The sequence below is a fragment of the Augochlora pura genome, chromosome 1 (genome assembly GCF_028453695.1).
Source record: "Augochlora pura isolate Apur16 chromosome 1, APUR_v2.2.1, whole genome shotgun sequence".
Classification (NCBI taxonomy): domain Eukaryota; kingdom Metazoa; phylum Arthropoda; class Insecta; order Hymenoptera; family Halictidae; genus Augochlora; species Augochlora pura.
This window is the reverse complement of record NC_135772.1, coordinates 8,950,364-8,971,586: the sequence shown is the minus strand read 5'-3', so window position 1 is coordinate 8,971,586 and position 21,223 is coordinate 8,950,364. Positions and strand designations below refer to the sequence as shown.

The 21,223-nt window shown below is 34.7% G+C and overlaps 1 protein-coding gene and 2 long non-coding RNA genes across 4 annotated transcripts; 2 read left to right on the top strand and 1 right to left on the bottom strand.

The window, feature by feature from the left end:
- Nucleotides 1–2,851: 2,851 nt before the first annotated feature.
- On the top strand, nt 2,852–3,405 carry LOC144479095 (histone-lysine N-methyltransferase SETMAR-like). The gene has a single exon (XM_078197607.1). It carries the CDS (start codon nt 2,921–2,923, stop codon nt 3,260–3,262), a length of 342 nt encoding a protein of 113 aa, XP_078053733.1. The 5' UTR covers nt 2,852–2,920; the 3' UTR covers nt 3,263–3,405.
- A 2,321-nt stretch (nt 3,406–5,726) lies between these two features.
- On the bottom strand, nt 5,727–10,892 carry LOC144468395 (uncharacterized). 2 transcript variants are annotated; one of them, XR_013493807.1, is made up of 3 exons: nt 10,820–10,892; nt 7,006–7,161; nt 5,727–6,880 (listed from the first exon to the last, which is right to left on the bottom strand). It is a non-coding gene; the product is annotated as an uncharacterized LOC144468395 (long non-coding RNA). The 2 variants fall into 2 exon arrangements; XR_013493806.1 differs by having other exon boundaries at nt 10,761–10,834.
- Nucleotides 10,893–11,214: 322 nt separating this feature from the next.
- LOC144469256 (uncharacterized) lies at nt 11,215–21,192 on the top strand. The gene is made up of 2 exons (XR_013493942.1): nt 11,215–11,290; nt 16,215–21,192. It is a non-coding gene; the product is annotated as an uncharacterized LOC144469256 (long non-coding RNA).
- Nucleotides 21,193–21,223: the final 31 nt, after the last annotated feature.

Below are 21,223 nucleotides of genomic sequence, written 5' to 3'. Positions count from 1 at the left end.
TTTTTTACAATATATAACATAAATATTACACAATATATAATTAATCAAATTTAATAATAAACGGGGCGAAATTTGATCTTGACGCCTATTGGCGTCTACAGTACCGGGAAGCTAACATGTTTCGGACGCCAATAGGCGCCAACAGTAGTCAAAGAGTTAAAACTGACCATTAGGAGAAAAGCAGCAGCAGAAGGTGCACGAGTTTCCATAGCATTTAAAATTATAAACAAAAATATTAATATTCATTTCTAAGAAGTAAATTCATGATAAAATGGAAATCAAATTTTGTTAAATGAGAAATAAGTTGAATAAATTTAGGTTAAAATTGAGAAGAACATTGAAATTTGATTTTAGGAGGAAGCAGATTAAATTTCGATTTTAATTGAAAAGAGAAGAAAATTCGTTTAATTTGGAAGATGGTACAATCGCGACTTTAAATACATAAAATACAAAACAAGAATTATGGAAGAGAGAAAGAATGGAAGAGAAAATGGAAGAGAAAATATATTTTATAAACATTTTATATCGCAAATTATTTTGTTACTTTCCTATGTGTATTGGAACATTGTAAAAAATATAATTGAATTATGTATACTTACCTCATGTATAAGTGCACAATCAATAATATTTAATTGCACTAACTGTACGTAAATATATGTCCGCCATTGTATATCTACTGGATCCCAATGAAAAATAGCACTGCTACACTCTCTCGAATGTATCTGCATTAACAATCACCTGGAAAAAACTGGCTCTTTTACTCAAAATAACAGGTAACGATTATTCCATCAACTTTTAATATCAGAATCCGTACAACTACTAGGTTGCAACATGAATAATTCTACAGGGAAAATTGTTAAAAATATTAAGCCGGATAACTTATTTAAATGTCATCAAAATTGAGGAGGTCGTAATAATTATCTAACTATATCTATATATTTTACTAAAAATTATCTAATTATCACTACCTTTCTAAAATGTTACAAAGTTTCTGATGTTTGAATAAATATGTATGAACGTTGTGTAGCATCGGTTCAAAATATTCCAGCAATGATTAGAGTATGTGAGAATCATTTAACTATTATTTATTTCTGAAAATGTCCACGCAAATAATTCGTCAAATATCTTCTGATTCGTTCTAATAAAAATATATGCGCAATAAGAGAAACTCTAAAATCAAACGGTGTTCCATTTCAGTATAGAAACGCCTAGAAAGTTTAACTTTCGTATAAAATACTACCTAATGCTGGGATGAATTATAAATAAAATCAAGTAAGAAACAGTTGCGAACAATTTATTGAATTTCACTTAGCTTTCATACATGTTTACAGATAAAGATAAACAAGTGGATAAGAGGATACGATTAGACAGTTCAAGTCACTGTTTTCTATTTTTGTATCTAAGAAATGTTTACGTTCGCATTGACGCCTGCTGAAATCAATGGACAGTATAACATATCGGAAACACTTAATCCTTTCTAATATTGTACATGTCACTGTGTTGGGAAAGTTTCGTCAGTTTCCTTTCCAATTATTTTTGCATCCACATCAAACGAAAGTAATCATACGTGAAGCAATGACAGGTGATCCGAAGTTTAGACTGACTACTGATTTAGTCGGATTTTAAAAGGTTATAGCAAAAATGAGTAGGCATTATTTAAAATAGTGCAAATATTAAAAGAACTTATTTATATTGTCAAAGAAAGGGAATAACTTGTGCCTACAAGTTGCAATTTAAGTACACAAGTTTTATTTTGCATAAAGATCAGCAGTCTGCCGATTACCTTACGATTATCATACGATCCACTAATGATCACCGAAGGTACTCAATGATTTGCGACAAAGAAACAATGACCGGTTCTTTGCGAGCTAATATCTTAACCCAAATATCCGAGAGAAGCTCACAATGGACCGGGACTGACCGTGTTTGCACACTTCCAGTCGCGTCTTATATGTACAGAAATTTCAAGTACGCTACCCGAACACTGTGGTTCTCAGTAAATCGTTTCGCAAGGTCCTTGTAGCTGATCCGATATGGCACACGGTTGATCAACATGGATGACAGAAAAAGAAAAGCAGTGATTGTCCACACGTCGTTTCCTTTTCGACGCGTTTCCTTTTGTGAAACTGTGCGCATTGTCTTCTTGCGTCAGACCTTGCAAGCGATTGTTGAATAAGCAATTTTTCATTTCGTCAAAAATTCGCGTGACATTGTTACACAATAAATATTATGTGATCTTACACGATCTTGGAGGAATTGATAATATCGATACTTGTTTGTCTTCACAAAATCTGCAGGAAAAATTATACGGAGAAATTATAATTGTTGCAGCTGGACTGCAAATCTTTGGACAAAATAAATTTGACCCCAATCTAATTCGGTTGAATGTACAGAACGTGGCTGACCTTTTTCTGGTCATACAGGACGATAAAACATCTTCGTAATTGGCATAAATATTGTTTTATTATATTTATTATTATATATCAACTATTGCTTTGTTGCAACTATTTACTTTGTAGTAGAAGACGTTGAAAATGAGTATGCATCTCACTCTTGATTTTTATATGTGTAAATGTTTGCCGTTCACTAAGTTTTCCTTCCGGAGACCTTTTCGAGGCTAAGCTTCATCATTTTAACTCGTTTACTTCAATCGTTTATCGCCCTGTGCTTACAAAAAATTCGTGGCAGGAACTTGTGGGTTGATCTAATACGTACAGCGTTATAAGTCGTATTAGGTTGCTAAGAAATTAATGTCGGTTTTCGAACTTTCGAACTTTGATGCATGTTTTGGGATATCAATTCACTTTTTTCTGTTTCCCTTCCAATGTCATCTTACAGTCCAGATGTCGTGCTGCATGCTGGTAGGTATGCTTTTGTTTGTACTGTTAATTTGTGCTCATTTGAAGTTATTGAATTCGCAATGGATAGAAAACAAGTTCGTGTAATATTCTTATATCAATATAAACTGGGTCATAAAGCTGCAATTGCGACTCGTAATATCAACAGTGCATTTGGAGAAGATGCCGTCAATGAACCCACGGTGCAGGATTGGTTCAAAAAATTTCGAAGTGGAGACAAGAGCCTCGAAGATGAAGATGGTCGTGGACGCCCTTCTCTCGTCGACAATGACCAACTGAAGGCACTAGTTGAAGCTGATCCACGAACAACGGTTCGACAAATTGCACAGAAGTTAGATGTATGCCATCCAACAGTTATCGACCACCTGAGACAGCTAGGAAAGTCAAAGAAGCTCGACAAATAGGTACCGCATGAGTTAAGCGTAGACCAAAAGAATCGTTGTTCGACCACGCGTCGCACAATTAACGCTACAAAAGTTGAATGAATTAGGATATGAAATCCTGCCCCATCCAGCATATTCCCCGGATCTGTCGCCAACCGATTACCACTTCTTCAAACGTCTCGACCACTACTTGCAAGGGAACATATTTACCAACCAAGCTGCTACTGAAAGTGCGTTCGAAGAATTTATCAATTCCAGAGCAACAGAATTTTACGCTACTGGAATTAACAAGCTGTCAATTTATTGGCAAAAATGTGTAGATTGTAATGGATCTTATTTTTATTAAAAAAACTTAATCCGATTTGTGATATGACGATTTAAAGATATAGTTTGGAAACCGACATTATTTTCTTACCAACCTAATATTTTGAATGCAGCTGAATGCATTGAATTCACTGGGATATGACAGTGAAACTAGAAACATCATCGAATTCCAAGGGCATCGTAGGTAAATTTGCATCGTACGCCAACACGGTTGATCCTAAGGCAATTCAGTACCGTTAGTACCGTGTGAACTGAAGATATAGATAAAGGTCATTCCTTGGCAGAAAAAGTCCCTGCGACAGGATTAAATCAAAGCCGGCACGCCAACAGGTTTTTGCTTCCTTTAATACGTTGGGAAGGTAGTGCTTTTGTTACACACAAGACTGCGACTGTTTGTTGAATTTTCGAGGATCCCGAAATCTCTTACAACCCTTTAAATAAGTGTTTATGAAAACACAATGTTTATTGTTGACAATGATTTTGGGATGAATGGAGAAGTTGTTATTGATTACTTTGTGATTAAATATTTCACATATTTAAAAAGTTAATTCTCAATTTCAGAAATATTCCCGAATATAATATATATATTCGGATATTTTATACATTCAAAGAATTAATACTAGCTAAATTAATACTAATATTAATAATGATTCTGTTAAACAATGCTAGGGATGTATTTTTCACAATAAGACAATAAAGAAGTAAAAGTCTTTTTTTTACAATAACAATATTACACGAAACGTGCGAGATTAATAGTATTTTAGAAAAAATAACGATAAAGCAGAAGTTATTCTATATCTAAGCATGGAAAAATTTAATCGTTTATCACTGTAATCATTAAACTGATAGGTATACAGTTGATAGGTACAGTTGATACTATGATACAGTTTCAAGGTATAAAAGAAAGTCCTTCACACCGAAGACAGTTGTCAATATTTGTCCAATATTTATGCTTCCCCCGTAGCAAGTATTTTGCAATATGCATATTCTAAACAATTTAGTAATACCTTACTTGTACATTCGCCGTCCTTACTCTTAACAAGCTTGGTCTCGGCGATTGATCTTCACACTGTTAATTTGTCAGAATAACATAAATATCAAGATGTTAATACAGCAGAACAATGCAAGTATTATATAACACGGTAGCCTTTATCTTACCATTTTCCTTTCGTATCCACTCAGCATCAGCGCATGCATAATGTATGCATCCCGTGGATGCATACAAGTGTACATTGTACCTCTATGGAAGTTACTATTATTTCGTGTACATGCAACGTAATAATACTATACTTCATCGAAATGCACGCATTCGCACGATACGCATCGCTGGTTCTCGATGTATGCTTTGAAGAAAAGCAAATTAGCGACCGGTTACTTGTAGATTTAATTGACGATCGACGGCGTTATTGCAATCATTATTTACTCTCTCATGAGATGCGCGCTGCGAGTGTAATGTAAATTAATCACCTGGTTTTTATTTAACAACTATATATAGATATTTAAGGTATACATTATACATAAGATTTCTTTTTCATTTAGCTGCAATGACATCCGTGTTTCATATACACTTTGATGAAGTAATTAACCCGTCGTAATAATAATCTGTCATCACTACTTGTCAAGAGTTTCGAATCATTTACCAATTATTTTAGTTTAACGACTTACAGTGGGTCAAAAAAGTATCGGCACAAACGGTTTTCTTGGAATATCTTTAATACTTTTAATTAAATTTTAATTAATTAAATTTAATTTTCTTTAATACTATTTATTAAACATACTATTTATGTTCGTCAAAAGACACTAATAAACATAGTTAATGTTAATAGATTACTTTATAGTTTAAAGATATTCAAAGAAAACTGGTTGTGCCAATACTTTTTTGACCCACTGTAACAATTTTACCGTCGATACACAAGATCATTACAATCTTTCGTGGACAGATATTCAGTCGAGTGACGTACATATTATTGATTAAACTCTTAGGTACGGCTGAATTTTGCGCAAATAAAGTTTTTCATAACTAAAGGTATTATTTTTCTTAATATACATTTTTTCCGTGTAGCGGAAAGTGTATTATACATACACACATTCATTTTAATAATTTACTTTAATAATCAATAAAACAATTGAATAAAGCATAAAACATTCATAGTGGCGCGTAAGAGGTTAAATATCTGGCACACATTTAGTTTAAATTTGAAATCGTCGCAAGGAGACCGAGCACTGTACGTTCCGACTGTTCTACAAAAACTGATTGTTGAGGAAAGATTCGAATCGAAGTCAGCAGTCTTCTCCTAAATCCCCCACCATGTTTAAAAGATTGTGTCACCCCCTCAAGAGTGCATGGACACGTCGGTAATATTCCGCTACGTAAAAATCGATACCGCTCATAGTATTTAGAACGCGCGAACGTTAAAAAACACTTTGGTAGAATAACTTTTTTGAAAGATCACCGCAAGCCGCAGAAACGGATTTATAAAACTGCGGAGAACATAAGAATTTTAAGTACTAATCTATCCGTAGTCGGTAATCCTTCATTTTTATCATCAGTCGATGGTAAATCCCGTAACGGGGCAATCTCAAGTTCTGCACATTTCATTGTTTCGAGTAGATCGATGCTTTCGGCTTTTATCATTTGATGGAGAGTCACCTACCTTTCCAATTATTAACCCTTAACTGCGGATAGGGAGTCCGGCAGATTCTACTGTAAACATTATTGCCTATTGCTTCTACCATAAGTAGGTTTAGAAGTTATTAATTCGAACACATGCCTCTCTCCCTGTCACCCCCAACATGTGCAACACACGTTATTGTACATTTCATCTATTATGTAAAAATTAATATATTTCTTTTATAAACAATATATTTTTGCGAGTTGCCACAGATTCACAAAAATATAAATACATTGAATATTAAATATAATCGCGGAATTAAATAATGTTTGCTTCCAAATGAAAAGTTAATTTAAAATAAATTGAGAATAAGCTTGTCGAACGAATCGATGAAATTTTAATTGTATATTAGTGTTCTGTTCAACAACAGTTTCGTTTTACAAATAAGCTTTCGGTCGCTTTCGGTCGATTGAAAACGATTTCGGGAATTTACTGGTCTATGGGATCGGTCGATGTATTCCTGGACGCGTGTTCGATTATCCCGCGCGCGAAAACGATTAGCGTCGTCCCGAGGTGCACACAATTTTCTCGGTGAACAGCCGTTTTGCGATAAGCTGTGTATCGTGCCTGTCCGTCAACGATCTATCATCGGTACACGTCTCCCCTTTTACCATTTCCCGGCGCGGCCGCCTGTCTTCCGCTCCTATTACAGATATATCAGCTCGTATTGATTATGCCAGTAGTGTAGTCCGAGCGACGTGTTATTATCGATCGGCGATAGAGGTGTGGGTGGAACGTGGACGTTCCAGTTTTCCCGACCCGTATTACCTGTTTCTTTTCTTCGCGTCCGCTGAAAATTTCTTGCGGTTTACAGGCTGTAGCACGCGCCATCCATTTCGCACACGGCATGCCGCGAATAGTTCCGAGGAGAATCTTCTTCCGGTAATATTCCCATAATTTAGTGACCGCAATCGTTGAATGTTTCTATTCCGAATGTAAAACACGTTTTATTACTCTTTGCCTAGACTACTTCTTCGCAAAGAAACTATAATTGCATTTACAACTGTTTTTATCGAGAAGAAAGTCAAGATTAATGAGATGAACTTTGAGATAAACTCTTTCAGATAATAATGGATAAAAGTTTCACATTCGTAATGCCAACTTTTTGTTAATCATAAAATATGTTATATAGCTTAGTTTATGCGATAATTAAATTGCAGAGTTCGTGCATTTATGATAAATAACAGTTGTCATTTTAAACAGTACTGGTCTGTATTCTTATTGCTTAAAAATAATAAAATGAATATATAATATAAATATATATAAAATAAATAATAATATAAATAAAAATAATTAAGTCAGATTAGATTATCTCTTTAAAAATTAGAAATTTTAAACTCTGATGATATATGAAAGAAAAAATAGAATAGAAAAGATTTAAACAATTTAATGATTAAAAATCGTTATCGATATGCTATTGTTGCTAATCGTTGTACTTTATTATACTTGAAAGCGTCTTGCTGAAGTGAAGATGTTTATTAAAATAAATTATAAAAGAAAAGAAGTAGAACAATTGTACTCGTACGATAGGAAAAAAAATATAAATTAAATTCTTTAAAAAACTTGTATTGATTTTCATCTGATTATTTTGTCAGACAACTGCGACAAACGTATAAATCATGTTATTTAGTGCATTCATCGCGTGATCAATCGTTACGCTCTATGTGCCGCACCCATTTTTCATTTCACTAGCTGCAGCTATGTTAATTGGGACATTAGAGGCAATAACAACGCTTATCTTCATCATTACATTCTCCATTCTAGTTTTTGCAATTACTTCCTTTCAGATTTGAATTATGCGCGCTCCTGTTCCACTGTTTTATACCTTCCTTTGCTTTCTTTATATTCCGCTTTGATCTTTTTTGTTCACACGTGTCAGCGTATATGACCGACTTCCTTTTCTTTCCACCCTTGTTCTAATTTCTTCGCGGTAGAATTTTATGTGAAGGTTTCACGAATTTTGTTGTGAAAATTTTAGTGCACTTCGAACTGTTGTATGGATTTTATGAATAAGCTACGAGAATAGTATGTCGAACGCAATTGTGTAAACGGGAACGTTTAGAAAAAAAAGAACTATCAAATTAATTTTACGTGTGATATTTTTACGGTAATATTTTTATTTTACTATTGTGAAATTCTTCTTGTAAATTATATATCAAAATATATATATATCAAATCTGGAACAAGGTGGAACGAAACATATGAGGACCAAAAACCAAGATCACCTTGAAATCTTGGAAGTATGTCTATCCAGCAAACATTTGCGACTATTGTAAGATTTCCTATTCGAAATAGGAGCATGTCTCCCTTAGAACAAACTATAATTTAGGTGATAAATGCTACTTCAAATGCCGCAATTTCTTTACAACCTTCTTCATTTAACCCCATGCACTACGACTACTTTCGCGTTGCGTTGATTAGCACTTGTTTGTCTTTAATACTACCCTTAATAGGACCAGACAATTTCTGTTTCTTGTATTGTCATTATTTACTTCTATTTCTAGACTTTGATAAAAGAAAAATTCAATTTTATTTCGATTTGAAAGAAATTAATAATATTCATATTTAGCAGATCTTACATGGAATCTTTATCACGAGTCTGACTCGTTATTAACTGACTTGTTATAGTACAAGGGTTTAACAGCAGTTTCGATCCATTTCGACAAGTTATTTCACCCTCTCTACACACACTATTTCATTTGATACACCGAATTATAAATGCATACGTTTGGTGGTATGCGTTTGACGCTAACAGAAGTCAAAAGTGGGTGAAAAAAGTATTGGCACAACCAATTTTCTTTGAATATCTTTAAACTATAAAGTAGTCTATTAACATTAACTATGTTTACTAGTGTCTTTTGACACACATAAATAGTTTGTTTACTGGAAAGTCTCAGTTATTTGTCATAAGGAAATAAAGCCAAGAAAACGAAAAGTCCAGAGTCAAAAAAGTATTGGCACACGTACGATTTTGCTAGAAGAGCATGTGTTACGCAACTGTAGAAGTGTACAATTAAACTTACTTAATATTTGCTGTGCATGCCTTTAGCCTTAATTACGGCCTGTAATCGATTAGGCATTGATTCGATAAGTTTTTGCATAATTTTCGATGAAATGTTAGACCACTGTATTAAAAGCGTCGCTTTGAGATCATCTTTATTTTTAATTTCCCTTTTTCGTACTTTTAAATCTAAAATATGCCAAAGATTTTCTATCGGGTTAATATCCGGCGATTGAGGCAGTGTAGGGAGTTGTTTTGGTACATTGTACAATAACCATTCCCTCGATTTCTTTGGCGTTTGCTTTGGGTCGTTGTCTTGTTGGAATCGAAACGATTCGTTTGTGCCCATTTTTAACAAATGTTTGTTAACAAAACAAACTGAACAAACAAATAACTGACACTTCTCAGTAAACATACGATTAGGTTGGTGCATATGAAATATCGGATGCTTAACCCTCTTAGCAACCCTCTTCTTAAGTTTGATAAAGTTTCGGAAAGAAATTGCAAGAATTTTGAAAAGCCTGGTAAACAACAAGTTCAAAAAGGGAGAAGAAATAGGGAATGAAATTGTTGTTTAATAAAAATATTAAGAAAACTATCTTGTCAAAAACAGCCAACAACGATATATCGTTGTTCGGTACTAAGAGGGTTAAGTAAATATATAAAACTGTATATCTTTTTTCAAAAGCTGTTGATTTAATCAAAATATGCCCCGTTGGATATACTACACCTTTTTCAATGAGATTTTCAATGAGATTGAGTTAGCGAAAGATCTATATTTTATAAAATTTTATATTTTACTTCATTTAATTTCGCAATTGTTTGGTACGATGTATGCGTAGTTTGAGGCAGTCTGAAAAATTCCATACTACAGTTTATTGTTTCGAAAAATCAGAATTTCTTGAAGACAAACATCTACAATATGAATTAAACTCGTGTTGGGAAAAGTATATTCAAACAAATGGGGCACATTTTGATTAAATCGATAGCTTTTGAAAAAAGGTATGCAGTTTTATATACTCACTTAACAATCCATTTCATATGCACCAACCTAATATTTATGTGCGTCAAAAGACACTAATAAACATAGTTAATGTTAACAGATTACTTTATAGTTTAACCACTTCGGTACGAGCGTCGACTATAGTCGACGGCCACAGATGAACACGCACAGCCGAGTGTCGACTATAGTCGACGGCCGTGATATGAACGCACACGGCCGAGCGTCGACTATAGTCGACTATAGTCGACTGCCAAGAACTTTTGCCTTATCTCTACAATTGCAGTGTTTACGTCCAGAAATACACATAAATAAGCTTTTCTCGTCAAAGATCTGTAAAAGAGCAAAACGGATTCACTGTCGATGCACGAAGTAGCATGCGAATGGTGAGTGCCGGCTGTGGGCACAATTTCGTGGCCGATGCGCGCCGTACCGAAGTGGTTAAAGATATTCAAAGAAAACTGGTTCTGCCAATACTTTATTGACCTACTGTGTGTCCAGCCGTTTAGGTCTGACGCTTACAGGAAATCCTACGTTTAGGAAGACGTGATTCCGCAGGAGGAATCTCGAGGATCACAAACCTGACGGAGTCGTCGCTCGGATGGGAACTACTCGAGGGAGATCCGAGTGGACGATCCTTAAAGAGGTCGCGGTAGGTAAACGAGGGAGCAAGGGGTTTGCAGGAGGTTGAACGGCGATTGCAAACAATTTTGCAACAGCGAGACGCGCGACAAATTACCGCAAGCGTCGGTCCGCGGCAGGGCTGGGGGGCAGAAAAAAAAGAAAGGAGGAAGTTGGTCCCGGTTGGCAGAGAGCGGGGGAGGGGGGCGCGCTGTCGCGCTACAGGGGATTCGCGGACAGCCTCGGCCCTGCTGGAGGGGGTGCTCGACACGAAAAAAGGGGCGCAGCCGCGGCGAACGGCTGCTACCCCCGCGGGCACTTTTGCTGGCGCGCCGCCTCGCCAGTCCCGGTCAGTCGTCGGCGGCCGAAAGTCGTGTGCAGCAGCGCGACAAGGGCGGAAAGAAAAACAAGTGAGAACTCGCGGCCGACAGGTGAGCGAAACTGGACGAGGAGAACAGGAATGCCGGGGAAAAGAGGATACGTAGTGTCGAGCTAATCGTCCACGAACTCTCAACCAACTTCTGTCCGCCTCGTGCGCTCATCTTTCACCTCGCCAATTTTTCACTGCACAATTCTTTCTCTCTCTTACTCTCTCTCTTTCTTTCTTTCTTTCTCTCTCCCTCTCTCTCGCAGTGTAAATGCAGAGCCGTGTTCGAATTAACATGTTGACGGCCACGTCGGCTATGTACGGGTAACTTGATTCTTTTTCCCCGACATAGAAATTAACTTTCATCGAGATATTCTCGATTAGAATTTCTGCAGTGCGGAGATATATCGAAGTAACAATGATCATAATAAATTCTTGCTCGATTTGGTTACTTTGCTCCAATTTTCCAGGCTTTTGGGGTTGGTAGTCGACGGTCAACGTGTTAATAGAACTCCTTGCGGCCGGATCTAATATTTTGCTGCCCTTGGTCTTGAGACAATTTGAATAAATTACGAGATGTTAGCTTTGAGTGATACTCTGATGAAATTATGTACATCTTCTGTAACAAAAGTAAAAATTACGCGTAAAGCCGTGCGCCGAAATTCGCTCGGAACTTAGCTACTCGTTACGCCGCTGTAATAGTTCGTCTTCGAATTTTTGTAACAGCTGTGTGTCTCAACAGCTGTGGCTTCCGTACGAATTTTACCAGTGTGTTCTGCAGCTGCAATTACATTCTAATGTTGCTTCCAATACTCTGCGACACCTAATTAATTTTTTTAAGCAGAGATTGGTCAAATGTAATGTCATTTACCAGTGTGTTTCGCACCTGGAAAATTAATTGTTACTACAGCGAAAGTTCATGCAGACATGTGTTAACATATTACGAGACCGAAGAACGCGGTGGTCGCGACAATAGTTTTTCTCCGGCATAAACATCGAAATGAACCATTTCATTTGAACTATTTATGCGTCGATATAATTAAAGTTTATTGTGTTTGTAGATGTTCACTACTGATTCGAAATCGCACACAGACGAAGGGCTTGCAGTAATAACTAATAGTAATAAATAAATTGGAAAATTCATGATGTAAGCGTAAATGCAACATGCAAAAATATTTGATTGCACTCCGTTTGTAGATTTTCTGTTGGTTGACGTTTCAGCTTTTGTTTTCAGCTGTGGAACACACTGAGAATGAATTTACAGAACACGCGGGATATTTTGTCACGTTAGAATATTGCTTCGCAAATGGTTGATCGAACTGTGTTAACTTTTTCTTTGTTATGAGAATTAATGTTAGAGAATTGGCGGTATTGTTTATCATATCGTTTAATAATATTCTTCGAATATTATTTTTTCTTTTCAAATGATTCCGGTATCATCGGTCAACGCTAAACATTCTATCTGATAAAATCGACGTTGCCATAAGTGCTGGTGGCCTGGTGACTCACATGGTAGTCATCGCGTTGAGGGTGGACCTGCACTATCTGTCGACATGGCTGGGACCTTACTCGATTGACCGCTTCAAAATTTTTCTGAGCGGTCAATCGGTGGCCTCGGTCGACTAATTACGATCGGTAAATTCACAACAAAATTGTTGCAAGGCGGGAATTAAATAGAACAATATTTCTCTTTAATCGTTTAATTCGGATGCAAGTAGCGCATCGATATTCTTAAATTCTTTCAAATTCTCGTTTGTGAAAGTAACACGAAATTCGTTGTCCAGTGATTGAAAAATTGTTTGATTATTAATATGTCGACTACCAAACTATCATTTCAAAATATCTACAAATTGATCGTTTAACGAAACCGGAACGTTAAAATTTCAAAGATTACTCCTTTAACCCATTTAGATCCCACAAATCCTAATGAAACTGGTTTTACGTAAATATATGACAAACATTAACTATTGATAGAAAATATTCAATCAGCAGTGTGATAACTGAGAAACATTATTTTTGTGTATTGTATATGTATTCGACGGATCCGATAAAAGAGTTAACAATGCCTACAAGAGATAGAAATCCTATTGCGCAATATATGATAATGCACGTATGATTATGCTTATGTAAAAATGATAAAAAAGCTTTATGTAACGTGACGAAGTACGTTCGCAGTACATCAAATTATAAAGATGGCTGTAGAGATTGTCGGAAAGATTGTACCCTTTCGGCTTGTACAAGTTCTGTGTCAGTTACAAATAAGCTTTGAAATAATTATGTAGCTAGCAGTATGAACAACAATATTTACAGGCGGAATTATTGATAAAACACAAACGGAGAAATCTCGGACATTATTTTCTCACCACCCAGATACAATTGTGAAAGACTTATTTTATTCAAGGGCGTACATCGCAGTATAATCGACATGATACTCGCCGCGTTAATAGTGTGGATTTACTCTATGGGGTTTTATGGACAGAGTTAAAGAAATTATTTAATCCAGAACAAACGTTGAGCAGTCAAGGTTGAGGTAAGGGCAAAGGTGGAAGAAAAGCTCGGGACTTGCAAGTAGACCTTCGCGAAGTAATTATATCTTTGAGAAATGAATGACGTTAATATGAAAGAAAGTGTTCGTATTGGGGTTAACCGTATGGGAGAGAATGAACGGAATTATAAAGGAATGAAATCGTAGACCACGGGAGCGAGAAGGGTTCTGAGGATGGGGTATCGATTCATGAATCGGTTATGTTTCGATCAACTAGAGGAATCGGAGCATCATTTATACCAGTGCTACATATTAAAATGGATTTTCTTAACCCTTTGATCTCGAAGCCATTTTAACTGTAAATCCAAAATAATTTTTCTGGCTCATAGTAATTCTATTCGATGTAACGAAGTGCACTTCTATGCGTACGAAGTTCAGGCCTGTGACTCGTGCCAACAGCTCCACTGCTCAACAATTTTTTAAATCTAAACTTCGATAATATAAGAATTATTTTAGAATGTGATATAACAACTTTCACGGAGCCTTAAAGTCACCACTCGAGTGCAAACGATTAAATCAATTGTTTTCTGATTGTTATCGATTTATTGGTCAAATCCAATGGTCTGTTTCGACCAGTTACGTCTAACTGAATATCACGTTATTGGTTTATCTTATTAAAGTTCCAATATCGAACAGAATTATGCATAAACAGTTTTTTTCTTTTTGAAGCTAAACAGTTTTCAATTGTAAAATTCGGTAAAAGTACCGTGTCGGTATTTTATAAAAGTAAAATATATATTTAATTACTTTTATAAAATATACATAAAATGTATACTTTTATATTAAATGACATTATTTCTGAAATGTTTCTGATTGCGATAACTACAAACGTTGCATGAAAAGGATGTCTGTTATTCGAATTTGGCCGTTATAAATTAAAAGATGTTTGTATTTTTAACCAATTTGAGCATCGAAAGAATCTACTTTCAGTAAAACGAGGACAAAATTAATACTAATACAGGATTTTGGGAAGAGACAATTTATAATAATTACGAGCATTAGAATTAAAAATACGGTCAGATATATAACTTCGTCGAATTCTGTATTGTTCAATGTATCTTAAACAAGTATAAGCTTAACCCTTTGCACTTGAAGACATTTCAACTGCAAATCTAAAATAATTTTTCTGCCTTCTAATATTTCTATTTTATATAACAAAATTCATTCTACGCATATGAGATCGAGTATCGTGACTCATAACGATTACACTTTCAACAAATATTTCAATCTAAGCTTCGGCAATATCTATAAAAATAATTTTGCATATATTTTGCATATATATAATTTTACAATTTTTGCAATAATTTTGAACCAACTTGAACTGATTTTATAACATTAAAATTTTCGGTTGAGTTACAGCTACTTTCTCTGAATCTACCCTATTGTGAGTCGCGTCGTGCATAGTTATCTGAAATTATTCAGTTTTGTATGATCAAATTGACTTTAGCGGTTTTTTAAAGTTGAAGGTTATATTTTGTAGACTGTTGAACTCGTCTCGATACCAGTGAGAGGAGATATATTAAATATATTATCAAATATATTAACGTATGAAAAATCAAGGTGACTAGCATTTTTGATATACATTATACTTGAGGTTATTTTAAAATGATTTATTATAGGTAAAAATATAAGAATTGATGTTTCTTTTCCAAAATTTTATCAACCGAAATTTTTAGAAAAGTAGATACGATAAACTTTTGTCGGAAACATTTTGTCACCGGATCATCCAGAATGCGTGAAAAATCGTTTAAACTTTTAGTTGTTATAGCTCATAAATTTAAAATTTCATAAATTCTGTGCCGTATATTTATATATACATATATGTATATAGATATTTCTCAAAAACTCTCTGTAAAGTTTAGACTGTTATTTCGACGTTTCAAATGGATCAAATAATTCTTAAAAACTACTTAAATAATGAAAACGTACATATAATAACAATACATGCGATAGATCGGTTCAAACCTGTTAGTATGGTCCTAACAGGTTTGTAGTATGGAATTTCTGTCTTCGGTATTATATTAAAAATATTGATATTTCCGCACACGTATCTAAAAGTTGAAATAATTTTGTTTAACCCCTTAACGTGCACGCTTGAGTTAACTCAATGTAATTTTATAAATACTAGCATTGTTATTATTTATATTTTAAAAGTATAAATAAATATCTTTACTAATAACAATGTTTTTTCTGAAATGGAAGAAAGATAAAAAAGTCGATGTGCGCGTAATATTACAATATTCCACTATCTTCTGCAATGTGAATCAAAATCCAAAATTGCAATAAAAATTTTGATTATTTTTGTATTTTTGTCATTTTCTTGCCAAGACAACGTTCTAAATTGTCTTTTTACATTTAAAAAAATTGATCTTTTTTGGCCGATCTTTTTCAAGAAAAAAACTGTGCCTCGAGAGGTTAAAATGAGAAACATCAAAAATTCTAGATTGGTCGCGGAAAGCGAGTTGTTAGTCCAGTGTTCGGCGAAGGGGGTGTTGAAAAAAGGCAACGTATCGAAAGAGAGGTCTCGAAGGCACCGCCGTCGCATCGGTACCGCGGTTTCCGTGGAACTGGACAGAACTGGACGGAACCGAGCGGAACCGAACGCTACGCCGCACACGGAGGGACGACACAATGCGACCGGTACCGAAGTCTCACGATGGGGTCCGTCCGGTTTTTCGTGTTCAGTTCGTGTGTCGAGCTCGGCCCGTGCGCCGTTTCTCATTACGTTTAGCGTTCCCGCGAACTGTCCCCTATTTCAGATATTTTTAAGTCGCGACCGCGGACCGGAAGTACCTGGAACACCAACAGCGAAACTTCCAAACCGGTTAACCGTTGATCTCTCGTCAACTTGAATCTCGTTTTCCGATTCAGCTACAGTTTTTCCCAGCTTTTTGTTCGTTGATATTTTGTTTGGTGTTTATTGTTTATTTCGTGGCAAGTGAAGCATGGAATTTTAGTTTTTATGAGAATTTATGCTGCTTCTGGTAGACATGTTGATTTAGTGATTGGTACGTGGGAACAAAGCTGCAAAATTTCGTTATTTTACAATATTTTAATATAGCATCTGTGGATTACAAATATTTAAGGTGTACGTGACCGAAGCTTCAAGTCTCTTTGTTTTTATTTTTTATCTTTCAGTGATGGTAGAATGCCCGGTTTGCAAATTTTTCAGCACGCATCAATAAACAAACATTTATTCTGCAGTGAATACGTAACGGATAACTTGTAAATATCGAAGCACACGCGAAGCAGCAGGCATTGTTTTTTATTTATTTTTACATATACAAAATGTCTGCCTGATAAATGTTGAAGCACGCGTGAGAGCAAAGCAGCAAAATTGATTTATTTTATATATTTTCCAAGTGATTATTATGTCTAAAAAATGTAGACGATTCTAATTATTTCGTGAGTTGTTATCAACAATATTCTTGGTATTCATTTAAATCGCGTTTAAATGTGTAAACGTTATGTTATAGTTATTTCGTGAAGCCCAAATTGAGAGAATTTTAATTTTAAATATGGTAATTCATGTTCTGTGAAATTGTATCACAGTTTCGATTATAACTAGTAATGACAAGGTTTAACTATTGGAAATATTAACACTTTATATTTTTACTTTGACGCGTTCTTTATTGTCTCGCTACATTTTGTTACGATAAGATTGCGTTGATAGATAATAAAATCATGAAACTGGGAGTACATTACCGCGAGTAAAAAAGTTGGTAACGTGCGGTGTGCCCACACGTGGTGCAAAGTCATCGAGTTTCCTGTTGAGTGATAAAATATGATATTTCAATTAACTTAATTCTCACCTAATTACGAAGAAGAAGAACTATTGATTTATAAATAAAAATGTCGTTAATAAAATATGATAATAAGTACATCGGAACAACAATTCTAATTAACGAATAAACACATTATCAATACATTTGATCAAATCCAAATTATGAAAACAGTTCTTTACTTTCATGTCTAATTTCAAAGCGAAATTCATTCGCGAAGCGAATGTTCGGATCTATTAACACATGTTTGCACTGTTATTAACAAAATTTCGAGCGACGATTGATAAACGTAAACTGTTACGATAGTTCATAGTAGCGGTAGATATTTCAAATTTATTGCGCACAGTTTTTTTTTCATATCCAAAGAAAATAACTCATTTTTGTTATCGGTATTTGCTGACGCTATAAATTCCCCCGCGACGTTACGGGTTTCCTTCGACGCCAGCTGAAACAACTGAACCATCATAGCCTGTTCTCGCTGATTGTATTTTCGCCAATCCTCGCCGATTATTCCGACAATGCTTATTCGGCAACGATATCGCGTAACTTGTGCCGTTCCGTTTCGGTTTAACTTCGCTGAGGTCATATTTTTAACAAGGCAATGGATTATCAGAAATGCTTCAAATGAAACCATTTCAAATACGAGAACATTTTTCGAATGTTACGATATTTGAGAAATGCATTTTTTCAATCACCACATTTTTGAGTCTATTTCAACGTCGCTATTTCATTTTAAATTATTCGTAGCTGGAAGTAAACGTTCATTGTTTTTTGTTGAATAGTATGGACGCTATGCTAACAGGTGTAGGTGTATTAATCGTTGTTTATTCATTTAAAATCTTCTTAATTAAATATAAAAGTTTGATTGTTAATTCCCTTTTATTCTAACCAGTTTCAGAATTTTTTCGTGCAAAATATTTGTTTGTTCACATTCTTGCTTGCAATATAGTAAAAATAACCAGTCAGCGATGCATAATCATAAATAACGCGACGCAGTGAGTGTTTCACGTAATTATTGCAGGAAGCAATGCGTTTATACCTTGAAGAGAAATCGTTTTTGCAAACAGTGCCGAGAATCGATCCTTATCGTTCATAGTCTGTTATAAATGACCCCATTCTTGCGACTGATTTTCCACTGGCGCGATAATACCACCAATTGCGGTTTATCACTTCGTTTTAAGCTGCCAAGTAACCGACGGTAACGCGATTTCGAACGATAAAAAAAATTATAATAGCTGCGATTATTTCTAGACTCTATTTTATTCGAATCGTTAGCTTGAAATAGTTCAATAATTACATTATTACGGTAATATAAGTTTCGAAAAAACTATTTTCATGGACTTCACGCTTTATATTGCTGAATAATATTTCTCTATCCAAACAACACGCTTCACTGTTTCACATCTCATATTTATTGCATATTTATTGCTCACACTTCAACCAGGAACAAAACAAAATTTTGAAATCAGTATCCGAAGATTGAAAGTTATTTTTTAGCATTCTATTAGAATTATATTTTGCTTTCAACATAAATGATCTCCATAGATACATTTATTTGCCAATTTATTCTCTCGTGCCATTCAGTTATTGTAGTATACAAAACTCAATGCACATTGATGATTAATGTTACATGAAAATTAGTTATATCACAATGTATTATACATTTTTTAATTAAACCTATTTTAGTGTCACGTTCTTCGATATGAAATTGGCGAGCTACTTAAATTATCAGGTGCTTTTAAAATATTATTAGACTCCTTTGTTGCTTTATAAAATCACATGGTTTTGAAGTTTATCTTTTTTATATTTTTAAAGATTTAACAATGATATGTTACGCTGGTTTGCATTAAGTTGTCGCGTATAAAATGTCCAATTTGTAAATGTCATCAAGTATTTCCTTTAAAATATACCGCAAATGTATTGTATACCATTTTAAAATGAAACAGCTTTGCACTATTAATTTTCTTATTAAGTCGCACATTCATTATAGTAGTTTCTACTGCAATGCAACTGAAAAGAAGTAGTCATTGATTAACCCCTTGCCGTACTTTAACGAGTCAGACTCGTAATGGAGATTTATAATAATAAACTGTTAGGTGTGAATGTTCATCGGTTCCTTTAAATAGGGATCAAATGTTATACTCTCGTTATCAATATTTAAACATTCGAGTAGGGTGTAGGCACACAATAAATATAAAATTCCTTTTTCGTCTGAGAAATTAGTGCGACCGAAACTATTCTAATCATAGTAATTGTAAAGAAAATGGTACGGCAAGGGGTTAATAAGACGTATGTTGTCACTGTCCAAAATCGAATGTCTCATATACGATAATCTAACAACATATTATTGAAGAAGTTGCGCGTGAGTCACGTGTCTCGTGTAAACAGTAGGACAACACGAAAGAGAAAGGGAAACCTATAGTGCAGGCATTGACGTTCGAACGAGGGAAAAGTGAAGGAAGTGAAGATCAAGGACACCGGGAAGGTTCCTGGCGGGTCTTGGCACTGGAAGAATTCACAGATGTGTAGTGTATAATCGTGGATCTTGCAATGCCATCACTTGCTGGATACCGTTTCATCGTGAGCATCTATCGCGATCAATTATGCCACGATTAGGCGTTGTCTCGCGACGGATACAAGCATAAATAATACATTGAAGTGAAAAATTTATTAGAACCTGGTCGTCAAGGTTTTATTCTGTTATTAACATAATTCATTTGTCGATAGGTGAACTAAACTTTGTGAAATTCAGTATTAAGAACTTGAATAAGTATTTGCAATTCAATCGAATCTAGGTGGTAAAATAATAACAATGTCAAATATAGATTTTGGCAGTAACAAATCTCTCCATCTGTAGATTTAATTCTTTTCCCCAAGTTGAGGAAAATAATTGAAATAAACCATCAGAAATGAATCCACGTTGACTCGAAGAGATCATTTTTAACATTTCAATTTTATCTATTTTAATTTATTTTAATTTATATAATTAAATATATTTTATATATTCTAACAGTATATACAATTACATGTATTCACAGATGATAAAAATCGTCTTAGTTTAAATTATTTCTTAATTAATTAAAGTGGCCAGAGAAATGTTTCTAATGGTCTTGTTACAACGAAAAGATATGGCGCGCAATTCTTTTACAGAGTTTATGATTAATTTTAATAAATTTTAATTAATCTTAATAAATTCCTTCAGACATTACCGTTTTCACAAACAAGAGGATCATAGGTAATCTAAATTAGCCTGCACGATGCATCGAGCGTTGGCTGTTCAAAGGTATTGTAAGTAAAACACAGCGCCACGTTGAGATTTATATTTGCAGAAGCTGCCAAGCTAATAACCCGCAGGAAGTTATATTTTTTTCCCTTGTCTTGATTGTAACAATTCTCTTTTTTTCTACCACGTGGACCTCTACGAAACAATTTGAGCACGTTTTTTTTTCTAATTACAGGAAATTATAACTTACAGAAGGCGATAAATCGGCGACAGGTATGGCCAGCATTTACAAATTCTGTACGCATACGTGCATACCAATGAAAATAATCATGTATAATACATTAATATTATAGAGTGAACTAATACATGTATAATAAACAAAACGAGACAAGTAATAAAAGATGCACCAAAAATTACGTTAATGTTTTCGTCATTTCCTATATCCTC

Excerpts from the sequence above, each read along its gene's own strand:
- LOC144479095 (XM_078197607.1), top strand. The coding sequence starts at position 2,921 with ATGGATAGAAAACAAGTTCGTGTAATATTCTTATATCAATATAAACTG.